Genomic DNA, 16306 nt, shown 5'->3' on the forward strand with positions numbered 1-16306 from the left:
ATCTGGCTCATCACTTCATGGCAAATAGATGGGGAAACAGTATCAGGCTTTATTTTTGGGGGCTCCAAAATCACTGCAGATGGTGACTGCAGCCATGAAATTAAAAGATGCTTGCTCCTTGGAAGGAAAGTTATGACCAACCTAGATAGCAGATTAAAAAGCAAAGACATTCCTTTGCTAACAAAGGTCCATCTAGTCAAAGCTATGGTTTTTCCAGTAGTCATGTATGGACGTGAGAGTTGGACTGTAAAGAAAGCTGAGCGCTGGAGAATTGATGCTTTTGAACTGTGGCATTGGAGAAGACTCTTGAGAGTCCTTTGGACTGCAAGAAGATCCAACCAGTCCATCCTAAACGAACTGAGTCCTGAATATTCTTTGGAAGGACTGATGTTGAAGCTGAAACTCCAGTACTTTAGCCACCTGATGCAAAGAACTGACTCATTGGAAAAGACCCTGATGCTGGGAAAGACTGAAGGTGGGAGGAGAAGGGGACAACAGAGGATGAGATGGCTGGATGGCATTACCGACTCAATGGATGTGAGTTTGAGTAAACTCTGGGAGTTGGCGATGGATAGGGAGGCCTGGCTTGCTGCAGTCCACGGTGTCGCAAAGAGTCGGACACGTCTGAGTGACTGAACTGAACTGAACTGACTTAAGTTTTGGTGAATTGAAAAGGAAGAATAAACTGCTCCTCAGTCCTGGAACAAGGATCATACTGGAGACGAAGGTCTTCTTAAGAATCCTATCCTCTGCTATTTTTTTAATTTCTTTACCATTTTGTGAATCTTATGCTCTTTTAAAAACAACTTACGAGTTTCATTTATATTGCTTCTAAGAAACAAGCTACTGTGTGGGCCAAAATATATTCCCAGAAGCATGAACTGATCTTACAGTATCTCAAGTACCATCTCCTTCCTTGATTTATGCTAGGTGAGAATAATCTCTCTCTTTCTAATTCTTAAGAGCATATGATCTATTCATTTCCTTTGATTGTTATCTCATTCAGTATTGTATGAGGTAAAAATCTGATCTCTCCTACTATATTAAAGATACATTACGAGCAGAATCTATTTCTGGTTTATCTCTATCATTCCATACTCAGTTCAGCTCAGTTCAGTCGCTCAGTCGTGTCCGACTCTTTGCGACCCCATGAATCGCAGCACGCCAGGCCTCCCTGTCCATCACCAACTCCCAGAGTTCACTCAAACTCACGTCCATCTAGTCGGTGATGCCATCCAGCCGTCTCATCCTCTGTCATCCCCTTCTCCTCCTGCCCCCAATCCCTCCCAGCATCAGAGTCTTTTCCAATGAGTCAACTCTTCGCATGAGGTGGCCAAAGTATTGGAGTTTGAGCATCAATCCTTCCAATGAACACCCAGGACTGATCTCCTTTAGAATGGACTGGTTGGATCTCCTTGCAGTCCAAGGGACTCTCAAGAGTCTTCTCCAACACCACAGTTCAAAAGCATCAATTCTTTGGCGCTCAGCTTTCTTCACAGTCCAACTCTCACATCCATACATGACCACTGGAAAAACCATAGCCTTGATGAGACGGACCTTTGTTGACAAAGTAATGTCTCTGCTGTTTAATATGCTATCGAGGTTGGTCATAACCCTCCTTCCAAGGAGTAAGCATCTTTTAATTTCATGGCTGTAATCACCATCTACAGTGATTTTGGAGCCCCAAAAAATAAAGTCTGACACTGTTTCCACTGTTTCCCCATCTATTTCCCATGAACTGATAGGATCAGATGCCATGATCTTCGTTTTCTGAACGTTGAGCTGTAAGCCAACTTTTTCACTCTCCTCTTTCACTTTCATCAAGAGGCTTTTTAGTTCCTCTTCACTTTCTGCCATAAGGGTGGTGTCATCTGCATATCTGAGGTTATTGATATTTCTCCCGGCAGTCTTGATTCCAGCTTGTGCTTCTTCCAGCCCAGCGTTTGATGTACTCTGCGTAAAAGTTAAATAAGCAGGGTGACAATATACAGACTTGACGTACTCCTTTTCCTATTTGCAACCAGTCTGTTGTTCCATGTCCAGTTCTAACTGTTGCTTCCTGACCTTCATATAGATTTCTTAAGAGGCAGGTCACGTAGTCTGGTATTCCCATCTCTTGAAGAATTTTCCACAGTTTATTGTGATCCACATAGTCAAAGGCTTTGGCATAGTCAATAAAGCAGAAATAGATGTTTTTCTGGAACTCTCTTGCTTTTTCCATAATCCAGGGGATGTTGGCAATTTGATCTCTTGTTCTTCTACCTTTTTCTAAAACCAGCTTGAACATACTAGGCCCCCAAAATACAGTTTGGACAACTAAAGAACCCAACAGGAAAAAAAAAAAAAAAAGACAAAACACCACTCTTAAATACAAAGTTAACTCATATAAGTGATAATACTGTTCTTCCAAAAATATAATAAAAATATAATGGAAGTCTGAAGTGAAAAATAAAATACAGCCATATGACACAATTATTCTATGATTTTAGGTCTGTACATAACTACTGAATTCTTTTACAACATTCATAAGATCTATCAATATTCACATTAGAAAAATATAGTATGCTATGCTTCATTTAGTAGAAAGTAAAAACCATAAATGTTTACCGTATCAGGCACAAGAGAAAATTCCAATTCCAAGTTCAGTTCCCAGAAGAAATCTGAATTGTTCAATATGAGGGGCTGCCCTGCACTATTTGCCAAAAGAATGTTTGTACATCAAAGGAGCTGTTGCTAGGTCAACGCATCACAGAGGTCAAGGGAATAGCAAAGGGACTTCCTAAAGTGATAAAGTAAGGCCTGTTAGTCTTTATTTTCCTAATTAATGAAGTGGAAAACATAAAGTGGCTTCATCAAGCATGAGAGAACTCAACAAACTCTTAGGAAAATGATCCCACCAAAAGTAAACATTCCAGCAAAGGTGAAATTCATATTTTGGGTGTTTCTTTTGTGAAATTCTTGGAATAGGTCAACACCTACACCTAATAAAGAAAGAAGTACTTTGAAAGGAGGAGAAAAATTATGATTCCATCTACTATGGAATGTAGTAAAAGCAAAATATGATTTGTTTGAAAAACTGGTATTCGAAGAAAGCATGTCCCTCTTATGCATTCTTGATATTAGAATCACTACAATTATACTTCAAATATCATCTAATCTAGTGGCTCTCAGCCCTGTCCACCCATTAAAATCTCAAAGACAACTTCAAAAAATACTGGTCCTCTGACACTACCCCAAGTTCTGACTTAATTGGTCTACAGTGCAGTCTAAGCATAAATATTTTAAAAAATCTACACAGGTAATCCTAGTGTGAATAAAAATGAGGTAGGGGTAAAATAAGTAGTATTGATAAGTATGAGAGTAAGAGTTAATAACTAAACCAGGAAAATTAGAAATATCCTTTTTTTCCTCTAAAACTAGATTTTAAAAATTACATCCCGAAGCAGCAGAAACATAATCATGAACAAGACAGGAAATTTCTAATAAAGCTAAAATTCTGGTGGAAAAAGAAAAGATAGCAAACAACTATATAAATAAATGAAATCATTTTAGATAGTGATAAGTGCTGTGAATAAAATAGGCTATCTTGATAAAGTAACAAGTAGCTAAGTGAGGGGTCATTTTTGATAATGTAATCAGAGACAGTCTGTTTTGAATATATTAATAGAAATCATATTACACATTTTACTGGATAACCTGCCTTGATGATTTAATAATTTGTGAAAGCTATCTTACACAGCATCTATAGCTGTATATCCATTGTTTAACAACTTCATCCATCCTGATGGAGATATGCTTTTTACTATTTAAACTGATGCTGTGAGGAACACTCTTATATATATATCTTTGTGTATACATGTACTTATTACTCTAGGATAAATTTCTAGAAGTGGACTTACAACATCAAAGAAGGCCCACATTAAAGTTTTGATAGATATTCTCAAATAACGCTCAGTATTTCTGTAAAAATGGAACTTCTGCAGAAAGGATCCACCTTTTTTCAAGCAACTGCCATTAACAGCATTTGAATAAAAATATGTTATCTTTTTATTCTCTGTGAAATGATCCATTCTCGGTCTTTATCTTATTTGACCAATCTGCAATATATTTGGAAGAATTAGTTACCTCTTTTCCTGTGAAACACTTTCTTGTCTTCTAAGGCTGAATGCTCTCAAAGTTTTCCTCATAACATGCTGGACTCTTTTCAGTATTCCTTCCTGGTTTCTCCTCATATCTCCTTGAATTCTAAACACTGAAGTGTCCTAGGTATCAGTCTTCAGTCATCTCTCTACCTACACTCATTCTTGTCTTGGGCACACTTCCAATTTCATGGATTTAAACATTGCAGATCTCATTTATATAAATATCAGACATTTAAGATGCATCTAAAAACTTATTTCAGCTCAGTAATGGAACTTCATTTTTTCAGTTGCTCAAACCAAATCCTTGCTTTTTTCTCTTATACCGTAGCTTCCTCTCTTCATTCAGGTTTCTGCACCTCAGATTCCCCAGAGGGAATTTCCTCTTAACACATTTCTAAGACAGCACTCTCCTGCCTCCCACCACCATTCCCTATCCTCTTAGCTTGCCTATTCGTAAAACATGGTATGTCTCAATATCTAAAATTAGAGTACAGATTTCTTTAATTGATCATTGACTCCCAAAATATTAGCTGGGAAGTGGGGGTGGGGGGATTAATTGGTTCACCGTGGTACCCCTAGCACCTAGAGCAGTGTCTCTTTGTTGTTGACGCAGTAGCCACTCAATAACTATTCGCTCAGTGAATGAATTGTACAGGTCACACAGATACATCATAGCTGAAAACCAGGCTGTTAGAGTGGCAAAAGCAACATATTTGAAACAATCAGGTTTGGTCCCTATCCCAGCAACAGCTATGCAGTTTTGAAAAAGTTATCCTTCAAAGTCTATTTCTCAATCTGCAATTCGGGGTTTATGTCATCTTTCTCAGCAAACCAGACAGTTGCAGTCAATATTTATTTGGCATTATAAAAACAAACTTTCACTACCCGTAATTTACGGGCAACATATTTTTCTCTTAATCTCTGTTGTTCACATGGAACATAACGTAACAGTACGCCTTCAGAGGTCATTTTTTAGGTTATTATATAGTTGGCCCTCTGGTATCTTTGGGTTCCACTTGCTCAGTCAGCCAAGCCTGGTCAAAAATTTTAAAAGTTCCATTAAGTTCCCAAAGGCAAAATTTGAATTTGCAGCATGCCAGCACCTATTTATATAGCATTTACACGGTATCAGTAATCTACAGATGATGTAATTTACACAAGAGTATGCGCTTAGGTTATACGTAAATACTACGCTGTTTTTTTACAACGGACTTCAGCACTTGCGGACTTTAGCATCTGTTACAAACATCCCAGTTGCCTTCCAAGAGGGAGTGTCCGTCCTTGAGGTCACAAGGCTATCCAGTTTTCCAAGGCCCATGTCCTGTCTCCAACCCCAGATCTGTGTGGGGGCATTTGATAAAACCTAGACTTGCAAAGCTGACCACCCTCCCTGCAACGGCTGTCCTGGGGTTACCCGGACCCTGCGGGAGCCAACACGGCGCTCCAGCTACGCGGGTCTGAAACAGCGGGCTGGGCTTCAACCGTGGCCAAGCATCAGATTCGCCTGAGAAGATTTGAAAAGCAGTCAGGGGCGCCACCCAGACCCTCCGATTCAGTATAAGGGTGGGGACTGCGACCCCAGTCTGACCACGCCGGGGTGGGGGTGGGGGGGAAATGAGGAAGGGGGTGCGAGAACGCCGGACGCCTCCCCACACTCCGCACGTCTACCCGCTGCAAGCCAGCCCGGCGCCTCCAAGCTCCCTACGCGGGAACCCGGTAAGAATCCTCCAGCAGAGACTCCACGCCCTCAGCCGGCGCCGCTCTCCCGCGCCCGCCAAACTGGTCTCCCGCTAGCCTGTGCCTGGACTCCGCCCCCTAAGGTCTGGATTCTAGGCTGATTCCCAATTCAGCCGGATCCCCGCCCACACGATGGCGCATTCTGGAAAAAAAAAATCCTTCCAGCAGCCAATCATGTCCTCCAGCCAGTCTACACAGACGTCCCTCATACTCCCGCGGCACTTCAGACCCTCTACTCCTCAGCTCTAAGCTTGCCTATGGGGCCTCCGTCAGTCTGGACTGCGCACGCGCATTCTCATCCGTTATGTGTGGAGGCGGGCGCGCAGCCGCAGTAGAAGTGTCGGCCTGGGCGGTCGCTAAGCACGTGTGTTGGGCTGTCCCGCGCAGCAGTAGAGTCGAACCTCGATTTTGTTGGTGTCCATTGTGAGCCGCGGACTTTTAAAGGTCATGGCGCCGGCGGAAATCCTGAACGGGAAGGTGGTCTCCGCGTAAGCACCTGTCCTTGTTGTTAGGGCGTGTTGGGTTTGCAAGCGAGGACTGTAAGCAGGGTGTGCAGGTTCCCAAGGACTTTTTTTTTTTTTGCGGGAGGGAGACTTGTAGCGCAAGAGTCAGGCCAGCGGAGTGGGTAGCGAGGATTTAGTCTTGAACCCCTCACACCTGAAGACTGGGTCTCTGCAACCAAAAAAAGGCGCCCCGGACACGATCTGCGTTTGTAGATGGGGTACCTGGTGGCCGTTCCTGCTGGCTTCTGTGCTTCTGGGACAAGTTCTGTTCCTCAGCCCGACAACTATTCTCCCAGAAGTGCAGCTGCTAGAAGAGTAGTTTGAGTTGCCTGCAGCATCCCACTCAGAAATCCAGTTACTCCCCTTCCGCCGTAATTTGGAGGGGAGGAGACTGATATTGATGAGGTAGCAAGACTTTATTACCAGGCTGATTAGTGTCAGAGGGTCTCCATCCAAAATCATAGCTTTTTCCTACTACACCAGAATCATCATTTGCTGAGTGAAATCTAATAAACATTTCTTTCCCCCTCAATTTCATGCTCCTCTAACAGCTATCTCCTGTGTCCTGACCCTAGAGCTACTTTCTGGTTTTGGCTCTTGAGTCCTGACAATATTTTACACTCCTTTTGACCTCTGCCATTTCTACTCTACGGGGAAATCTGGATGCTTAATTAGTGGATATGATTGCCAGCCTTAATTCCCTGGGAGTAACACCTGGCAGCTTTTTGTTTTGAGAGTTGACCGGAGTGGAGTGAGGGGGAGAGATGAAAGTAGAAGAGGGAAGGATATATTTTCTGTGATCCACCTGCAGGTTTTTCTTGGGACCTTGCACTTTACCAGTTATTTGGTAACAGCTGCAGCTGGCAACAATAATTGCCCCATGAAGCCCTAATTTTGTGTGTACAGGTTTTGACTCTATAGAGTCACTGGTGGTGAAACCCACCTTCGGCCATAATGATTGTTTCCTGGAAGGTAGAAGTGAACAAAGAAGGTGAGATGTAATTTAGATGATGGTGAATCTCTCACAGTGGTGAGGAGGAACCCGGAACTTCTAGATTAGAAATCACAATACTTAACATTTGAGCTCTTTTCCGCAGGTGATTTCCTAAATTGCGTTGCTTGTGCTTGATCTTTTTTGTTTGGTTGCTTATATTCAAACCCACTCCCTTAATCAGAGGCTTTTTTTGATGAAATCTTCATTTTAAAGAGACTGAAGAGATGATTTAGATTTGCTTCTTGGCAGGCTACTGAGAATAGGTGCTCACTGGATATGTTTTGGTTTGAGTAGAGAGCAAATTAAACATATTTGTAAGCTCCATAAGGGCCGATATGTGCATCATCTTATTTCTGTCTGTATCCAGAACACCTGGAAACCTTTCACTCCTTACTAGTTTTTTAGCATTAAGTGAGTTAGCTAACCTCTCTGTGCCAAAATTTTCTCAAGTGTAAAATAAAGATAATATCTAGGCCATTGAATTATTAAGAGAATTGAATTAGTTTCTAACTGAAGAGAATTTAGAACTGTTCCTGGTACAGAATAAGCGTTCAATACATGTTAGCCATTAACAATTGGTAATTAGTTAATATATACAGAAGAGATCGATTCATTATCTTTTTCACAGTTTCAAGATTCAGTATCTTTTGACAGTGATAGTTGCCTCGAGACCTATTTTAGTGGTTCTCAATATAAACTGCACATAAAAATCACTTGGGGAGCTTTTTGTTTTTGTTATTGCTTTTTATTTACATATGAACACGTACAAAAAAGTGCACCTGTCATAGGTATATAGCTCAATGAGTTTTTCACTGCTAAACTTCAGTAGCACTCAGCGAGAAATAACATTGTTGGCACTCCAGAAACTCCTCTCTCACTCCCATCCCATCACCACCCTCCAACAAAGGTAATCGCTGTCTGACTTCCAACACTGCAGGTTAGTGTTGCTTGTTTTTGATCTTTATATAAATGACATCAAGTAGTATAAAGTCTTCTGTGTGTCTGGTTTCTTTCAATCAGCCTTGTATTTCTAAAATTATTTCATGTTACGTGTAGCTGTAGTTCATTAACTCTCATCGCTGTTTTGTATGCTGTGTGAATATGCCACTATTTACTTATTCACATACATTTTGGTTTCTCATTTTGGTTGATTATGAATATTGAATAATGCTATGAGCATTCTTTTACATGTCTTTTGGTGGAACATATGATATATACATTTCTGTTGGTTAGATCCCTAAGAGTAGAATTGCGGAATGATAGGACACATATATGAACAGTTTTAGTAGAAATTGCCAATCTTTTCCAAGATAGTTCTGTGCACGTGCAGGTATGTGAGGGGGTTCAGTCCCTGGGTCAGTAAGATCCCCTGGAGGAGAAAATGGCAACCCACTCCAGTATTTTTGCCTGGGAAATCCCATGGACAGAAGAGCCAGGCTGGCTACCATCTATGGGTTCACAAGAGTAGGACATGAGTGAGCAACTGAGCACCTCCACATATCCACTCCATGCTTGGTACCTACACTAGACTGATTTAATTGTAGTTGCTAGCAGTAAACCACTGGACTCAACATTTTAAAAATCTTTTAAAAGCTCATCCTGTGCTTCTAAGGCATCTTGACCACTTATCTAAACCCTTAACTCTTACGCTGAGCTTCCCTGGTGGCTCAGACGGTAAAATCACCTGCTTGCAATGCGGGAGACCCAGGTTCAACCCTGGGTCGGGAAGATCTCCTGGAGAAGGAAATGGCAACACTCTCCAGTATTCTTGCCTGGAGAATCCCATGGATGGAGGGACCTTGTAGGCTACAGTCCCTGGGATCACAAAGAGTTGGACATGACTGAGTGACTCACTTTAACTCTTAAATCCAAGTTTCATAGTTGAAGAGGAGAATGGCAGTGATCTGGAAATGACTGTTCCAGGTACTGGAAGGATTCCTTTCCCTTGTCTGCTCAGAAGTCACATAGCTGACCTTTGACACTGCCTCATGGTTGAGCAATCAGATAGTTCCAACTAATACAATTCATAAACAAGCACTAAGACTAAGGACTCTGCTTACAGAGGATTTTTCTTTAATGTACTCATAAAATGGCTCTTTCAGATGCAGCCATAGCACCTTGACTTTCATGGAAAGCTTGAATCCAGGAGCAGGTAGAGCTCACAGCAGAGAGGAGAAGCTGTAGAGGGGGGACAGCCTGCTTGGTTCATGCAGTAGTGGAGTCCCTCAGCTCCAAGTGCTGAGGCTGGGCCAGGCCTCGGACTCTTGGCTATGGCCCAGGGGGGCGTCCTGAACAGGAAGGTGGTGGGTCTTAGAGCTTGAGCTGGTGGGGCTGTAGGGTGTCTCTGCTGCTGTTGCTGCTGCTGCTGCTGCTAAGTCGCTTCAATCGTGTCCGACTGTGCGACCCCATAAATGGCAGCCCATGAGGCTCCCCTGTCCCTGGGATTCTCCAGGCCAGAACACAGGAGTGGGTTGCCATTTCCTTCTCCAGTGCATAAAAGTGAAAAGTGAAAGTGAAGTCGCTCAGTCGTGTCTGACTCTTAGCGACTCCATGGACTGCGGCCTACCAGGCACCTCCGTCCATGGGATTTCCCAGGCAAGAGTACTGGAGTGGGTTGCCATTTCCTTCTCCAGCAGGGTTTCCCTACCTTCCCTCTTTTCCTGGGCCAGGGACACTCTTCAGAGGAAAGGTAAGTGCAGCCAGGGTTCCTGGGGTCCAGGAGAAGGGTTCCTCATTCCCCAGATTTGCAGATCAGATTCCTGTTGAGTCTCTCAGGACAAGCTTGCAAAACATCAAGTTCCCTGGGCAGATTCTGTCCTGATGTGGTGTTTGAATTATAACACTTTGCTTTCTTCTTTGAAGGGGGAGGAAGAATGGGGCAGACCAAGAATCCCATGGTGAGAAAGTCTCTAAAGTAGAGTTCACACCCATCCTATCCTGCAGCTGAGGAAACAGTTGAGGCAAGAAAAGTGATATGATTTGGCCAAAGGTTGCTTGACTGGTTAATGGCAGAGGTTGATTTAGAATCAGGGTCTTCACCCAGTACATGGTGTTTCTCACCATCGAGTGCTTATTACTTTTCCTAAAAGGAATTTCATAAGCAATTTTTTTTTTCTTTACACCAGTCTTCCTCTCATTGCCATGCCTCCCATTCTGCTGAGAAGGCCATCCTAGACTTTTGTCTACTTTTGCTTCTTCTCCCTTTCTGGTAGCCTGGACTGGGCAGAGTTCATCATTCCAGATGTCTTCTCTGCCTGTGGGAAACCTGGATCTGTTTGCCAGTTGTGTCTCTTTGGAAGGAACACTTCCATTTCTTCCTTAGGGGAGTTTCCAAGGTTGTAGCCTGGATTTGAACACTGGGGGAGATCTGAGGGTTAGGGACCAAGGTGTCTTTGGGGATATTTATTCATTCAGTAAATATCTGTGGGCCTCCAACTAGCCAGGCACTCTTCAAAGCCACAAGAGTATAACAGTCGTCAAGACAGCCCACATCCCTACCCTGGTAGAATGTGTGTCCTAATGGGTAGATGAAGGTGGTAAAAATCGTTAAAGCAGGGTGTGAGGTAGTGAGAAGCGCCAAAGAGAAAACCAGTGCCGGGAAGGGGGTGGAGATTTCTGAGGCGTTGGGATATGGGGTTTGTAATTTTGAACATGAGCATGTAAGAGGAACCTATGGGGAGAGGTTTGAAGGAGGTGGGGCTGTGAGCCTGCCAGTGTTACAGAGAAGAGGATTCTTCACCAGAAACACAGCCTGTGCCGTGGAACTTTGACCTCGCCAGTTATTATTAAATGACTGCCCTGGGGTCAGCAGTGATGGCCTCAGAGAAGCTGAAGGTGAGTGGGGAGGCTGAATGAAAGTGCACTGACCTTGGTGGTGAGAGCGCCCCCTGGCTTCAGGGAGGAACTCCTAAAGAAATGCTACAGAGGGTGGAAAATAGTGTCAGAAAAACTACCCTGATAACAGCTGTTAGACCAGAAGCAAACCACCATTCGCTTTTCAAAGGGGGCTAATGAAGTGTTGTACAATTTGTTTGACCTTTCCTTTTGCAGTTGAGCCTGTTACTTCCCCGGAGGGATTGATTAAGTCTCTTGATTAAGCCTTCTTTCTAAAAAGGGCGGTTGTGAAGAGACAGATGGTTTGCCATTTGTCAGGCCACCTAGAGAAGGTGCTCTGAGTTATGGGTGGAGCAGACCCTATTGATGTGCCGGTAACACAGATTCCTGTGGGAGGTATCCACAGAGCTGGTCACAGAGTGCTCCCTCCAGGATCACTGGGCGACTTGGTTTACCTACTGCCTTAGCATCCTCATCTGTATACATGAGTGCCTGCTAAGTCGCTTCAGTTGTATCTGACTCTTTGCGACCCTATGGACTGTAGCCCACCAGGCTCCTCTGTCCATGGGATTCTCCAGGCAAGAATACTGGAGTGGGTTGCCATGCCCTCCTCCAGGGCAACCTCTTCCCAACCCAGGGATTGAACCTGCATCTCATGTCTCCCGCATTGGCAGGTGGGTTCTTTTCAGATGCCACTGATGCCACCTGGGAAGCCCCCTCATCCATATGTTGGTCACCTAATTCATAGGATTGTTAAATGAGTCATTACTTGTAGAGCATTTAGAGCAGTCCTTTACACACAGTTAAGCTACAATAAATTGATACTTAGTACATGTTGAATAAACAGATAGTGTTTGTATTTATCCAAACCATACCTGTGAATGCTGGTTTATCATCTTGAGCCTGTTCAAAGATAAAATGGAACCTTGATTATATGTTTAGCTACAGGGCTAGAAGAACTATTTTCTGTAAAAAGAGTTTGTTCACCACAGTGAAATTGATAAGCTTTTCATTTTGTCCTGTAGATAAAGTACCTGTAGGCCTTTTTGTGCTTGGAAGGATTTACCTATAATGAGTTCCAGAGTGTGGGCCTTTTGGAAGGTCCATGGAATGGTGACTGTCAACCTCAACCTTGGCTTGAGTCTGAGAGCCTGTGCAGGAGAGCAAGCAGGAGTTCCTGAAAGTGGAACCTTCCACTGATTCTTCACTAGGCCACCCAATCAGGCTGTTGGGTGTGTTGTAGGTGGACTGTGGCAGTCTGGACTGGCAGTCATTTACGTGGCCATGGCACCAGCCAAAATCTTTACTAGGGCTTATCATCCCAGAAAATGTATCTGTCCTCACCCACCAGGAGGGGTGATAAGGCAGATTGGAATTTGGACAAGGGGCTTTGAGTAGAGGTATACAGTCCCTGTTTATATCCCCGTTTGCATGGAGAAGCCTCTGGAAGAAGGGGTATCAGGCTGGCCTGGCACAGGGGAGGGTCCCTTCTCCAGCTGACTCCTGGAGAGGCTGGATAGGGTAAAGGACAGCCTTGTGTGGCTTTGGGCAAGTCAGTCAGCCTCACTTTCCACTTCTGTGTAGTGGGGGCGATTATGGTGTTTATCTCCTGAGGTTGCCAAGAGGATTAAATGAGTATATGAGGTTCTCTGAAGCAGTCCTTTGTGCGTCTCTGGTTACAGCTGTACCTTCTGACATCTGACCCACAGGGCAGAAAGCCATTGCATCTCTGCTTTGTGCAGTTTCCCCCACCTTGATGATTTTGCATAAGGTGGCTCCTGGCACCCTGTATGTAAGCCTTTGACCTTGAGGGAGAGGGCAGCTAACTGTGCCACAGTCAGCGTTTCTCTGCTGCCCAGGTCACCGCTTCCTCCATGTTGCAGTTTATGAAACTGCAGGCAGAAGTGACTTGTTTGACCAAGAGTTCTAAGGCTAGTGGCAGACCCTCATCAGTGTATTTTCCTTCCTCTCCAAGGGCTTTTTATTTGCTTGCTAAAAGGAATTGCAATCTTTCACTGGCTAGATTTGGCTCTCCCTTTTAAGAGTTGAATGAATCAAACTGAGTCACCTCAGAAAATCATTTTCAGAGTCACAGTCATTTTTGACAGGTTGAAGACCAGTCAAATCACCCTCCTTTGTTAGCTAAACTTTTTTTTTTTTTTCCCTCCCTTGCTGAAAAGTTCTTGCCTTCAAGCCTGGGCAGGAGAGGTACAGCTTTGGGTTGCTGATGCTTAATGCGCCTCAGGAAATAGGGAGTGTTTTTGTTAAAGGTTTTGCCAGAGCCTTTCAAAACCAGAGCAGGAAAGAGGGGCAGACTTCTGATTCACAGGGATTATAATTTTGAATATGGAAATTAACCTCATACTCATTGTAAAAGGGACTTGTAGGTAAAGATTTGAAGGAGGTGGGGCCATGATCCTGCCAGTGTTATGGGAAGGAGGGTTCACCGCCTTGCATGATTTAAGATAAATGATTTTTCCTTTGGATGTTGACCCCTGCTTAGTAAGTAAGAAGCCTTTCGGACCTAAGCCGTTCCTACCCAAGACTGTCCTTTGCTGCTGCTGCTAAGTCGCTTCAGTCATGTCCAACTCTGTGCAACCCCATAGACGGCAGCCCACCAGGCTCCCCTGTCCCTGGGATTCTCCAGGCAAGAACACTGGAGTGGATTGCCATTTCCTTCTCCAACACATGAAAGTGAAAGTGAAGTCACTCAGTCATGTCCGACTCTTCACAACCCCATGGACTGCAGCCTACCAGGCTCCTCCGTCCATGGGGTTTTCCAGGCAAGAGTACTGGAGTGGGGTGCCATAACCTTCTCCAAGACTGTCCTTTAGTCTTCTCTAAAAGCAGAAAGGCCAGGTCTCTGAGCCTTTTCTCAGCTAAGAGCTGTTGACCTCTCCTCTTCTCCTGGTGGAGACCCCAGTATTTTCTACACTCTTTCCACATGCCCCTCGGATGCTGACCCAGAGGCCTGCTGAATGTCATCTGCTCTGACATTTAGATCTGTGGTTAGATAGTCCTGAAATAGGGCTAATTCTGGGGGTTGGGCCCTTGCTTGCAGATCCTGAGACTTGCAGCCACTCCATCACGTCTCTTAACTCTTGCTACCAGCTGAGAATTACAGAATGGTACCCTGGAGGCCAGATGTAGTTGTGTTTCGTTGGGCTTGCAGATTTATTTTTAAAAATTGGATTACTTCCCAACACATTAGTGTGTAATTACGCATAAGAATTAATTAATTAATTACACATGGTCGCCTGACGTTTTGAAAGACATGTAAAGTCCAGCAATACTGTACTCTGACTCAGCATCACAGATTTGTTGGGTCTGAGAAGAAGCTGCCCCCACTCCTGTGTGAGGGCAGGGGGAAGGTGGGACTACCTGGTATTGTGCACCCTCTCTGACCGTGCCTTCCTCTGTGTGACCTTTCTCTAAAGTTAATGTAATTTTAGTCTGCTTTTAAAATCCTTCCTTTTATAAAGCTCAGTTGTGTCCGCCTCTTTGTGACCCCATGAACTGCAGCCTGCCAGGCTCCTCGGTCCATGGAATTCTCCAGGCCATACTACTGGAGTGGGTTGCCATGCCCTCCTCCAGGGGATCTTCCCAACCCAGGGATCGAACCCAGGTCTCCTGCATTGCAGGTGGGTTCTTCACTGAGTGGGCCACCAGGGACAATTCAGTCTAGTTTGTAGCTCCATTTGTTTCCTCTAGTTCAGTTCAGTTCAGTTCAGTCACTCAGTCATGTCTGACTCTTTGCGACCCCATGAATCGCAGCACGCCAGGCCTCCTTGTCCATCACCAACTCCCGGAGTTCACTCAAACTCAAGTCCATCGAGTCAGTGATGCCATCCAGCCATCTCATCCTCGGTCGTCCCTTTCTTCTCCTGCCCCCAATCCCTCCCAGCATCAAAGTCTTTTCCTCTAGGTCAGTGGTTCTTAAATGGTGGCAGTTTTGTCCCTCCTTCCATGGCCACATTTGGACATGTCTGGAGACATTTTTGCTTGTCATGTGGCGAGTGGCTGTCTGCTGGTGGCATCTAGAAGGAGAAGCCAGGGGCTGCTGAGCATCCTGCTATGCACGGATGTCCCCACAACATAGAATTATCCAGCCCAAATGTCAGTCATGTTGAGATCCATAAACCTTGATCTGGAGACCTCAAAAGCATTTATTTTGTCACTGTGTATATGGATTAATGATGACCTTTACGCTCACTGAGAATTTGGAGGTTTATTACAACTTAACACCAGTTAGCTGTTTTCATGTCATAAGTATCAGGTAAGTCACTGTGCCCTTGGGTCTTTGAGAGAGTTTGAGAGAATTGGATGGAAGAATTTTACATTCTAAATTTTCATTGGAGCCTAAAATAGATTCATATTAAGTTTTCAAATATATGTTTGAGGTACCTGTCAAGTTTAGTAAATATTTGTGTAAAATTATAATCGTTGTAAATATTTTGTTCTTAAACATAATAAAAGAGTACTGGTGTTAGTTGATATGTATACTGATAAAATGTAATGCTTGATATTATCACTAAAAATGATGTATCAACAAGAAGGTAATTTTTTTACATTTATTTTATTGAAATATAGTTGATTTACAGGGTTATGTTTCTGCTGTATAGCAAAGTGATTCAGTTCTCTGTGTGTGTGTGTATGTGTCTATATATCTACATACACTCATTCTACTTCATATTCTTTTCGGTAATGGTTTATCGCAGGGTGCTGGTTATCGTTCCCTGTGCTGTACAGTAGGCTCTTGTTTATCCATTCTATATAGAGAATAGTTGGCATCTGCTGCTCCCAGACTCCCAATCCATCCCTCCCCAACCTGCCCTGCCTTGGCACCCACAAGTCTGTCCTATGTCCGTGAGTCTGTTTCTGGTTTGTAGATAAGTTCATTTGCGTCATGTTTTGGATTCCACATATAAGTGATATCACGATATTTGTCTTTCTCTTTCTGATTTAGTATGATAATCTCTAGGTCTGTCCATGTTGTTGCAGACAGCATGATTTTGTTCTTTTTTTATGGCTGAGTAGTATTCCATTGTGTGTGTATCACATCTTCTTTATCTGTTCACTTGCTGATGGGCATTTAG

At 43.7% G+C, this 16306-nt stretch overlaps 2 protein-coding genes across 5 annotated transcripts in view; one reads left to right on the forward strand and one right to left on the reverse strand.

The window, feature by feature from the left end:
* Positions 1–4879, reverse strand: part of LOC138443799 (coiled-coil domain-containing protein 170-like) — a 37761-nt gene extending 32882 nt beyond the window's left edge. Inside the window, exon 1 of the mRNA XM_069596778.1 lies at positions 4126–4879. The gene's annotated coding sequence lies outside the window, so the exon portion shown is untranslated. The remainder of the gene's footprint in view (positions 1–4125) is intronic.
* A 592-nt stretch (positions 4880–5471) lies between these two features.
* The window catches only part of MTHFD1 (methylenetetrahydrofolate dehydrogenase, cyclohydrolase and formyltetrahydrofolate synthetase 1), a 64173-nt gene continuing 53338 nt past the window's right edge, over positions 5472–16306 (forward strand). The window contains exon 1 of one of the 4 annotated variants that reach the window (XM_069596771.1): positions 5472–5858. Coding sequence is in view for 1 of the 4 variants with exons in the window: in XM_069596770.1 (XP_069452871.1) it covers positions 6327–6367 (41 nt within the window). In the remaining 3 variants the exon portion in view is untranslated. Of the gene's footprint in view, positions 6368–10045; positions 11211–16306 lie in introns of those variants that run through there. The other 3 variants (XM_069596770.1, XR_011258304.1, XM_069596772.1) reach the window with 3 other exon arrangements.

The sequence above is a fragment of the Ovis canadensis genome, chromosome 7 (assembly GCF_042477335.2).
Source record: "Ovis canadensis isolate MfBH-ARS-UI-01 breed Bighorn chromosome 7, ARS-UI_OviCan_v2, whole genome shotgun sequence".
NCBI classification, from domain to species: domain Eukaryota; kingdom Metazoa; phylum Chordata; class Mammalia; order Artiodactyla; family Bovidae; genus Ovis; species Ovis canadensis.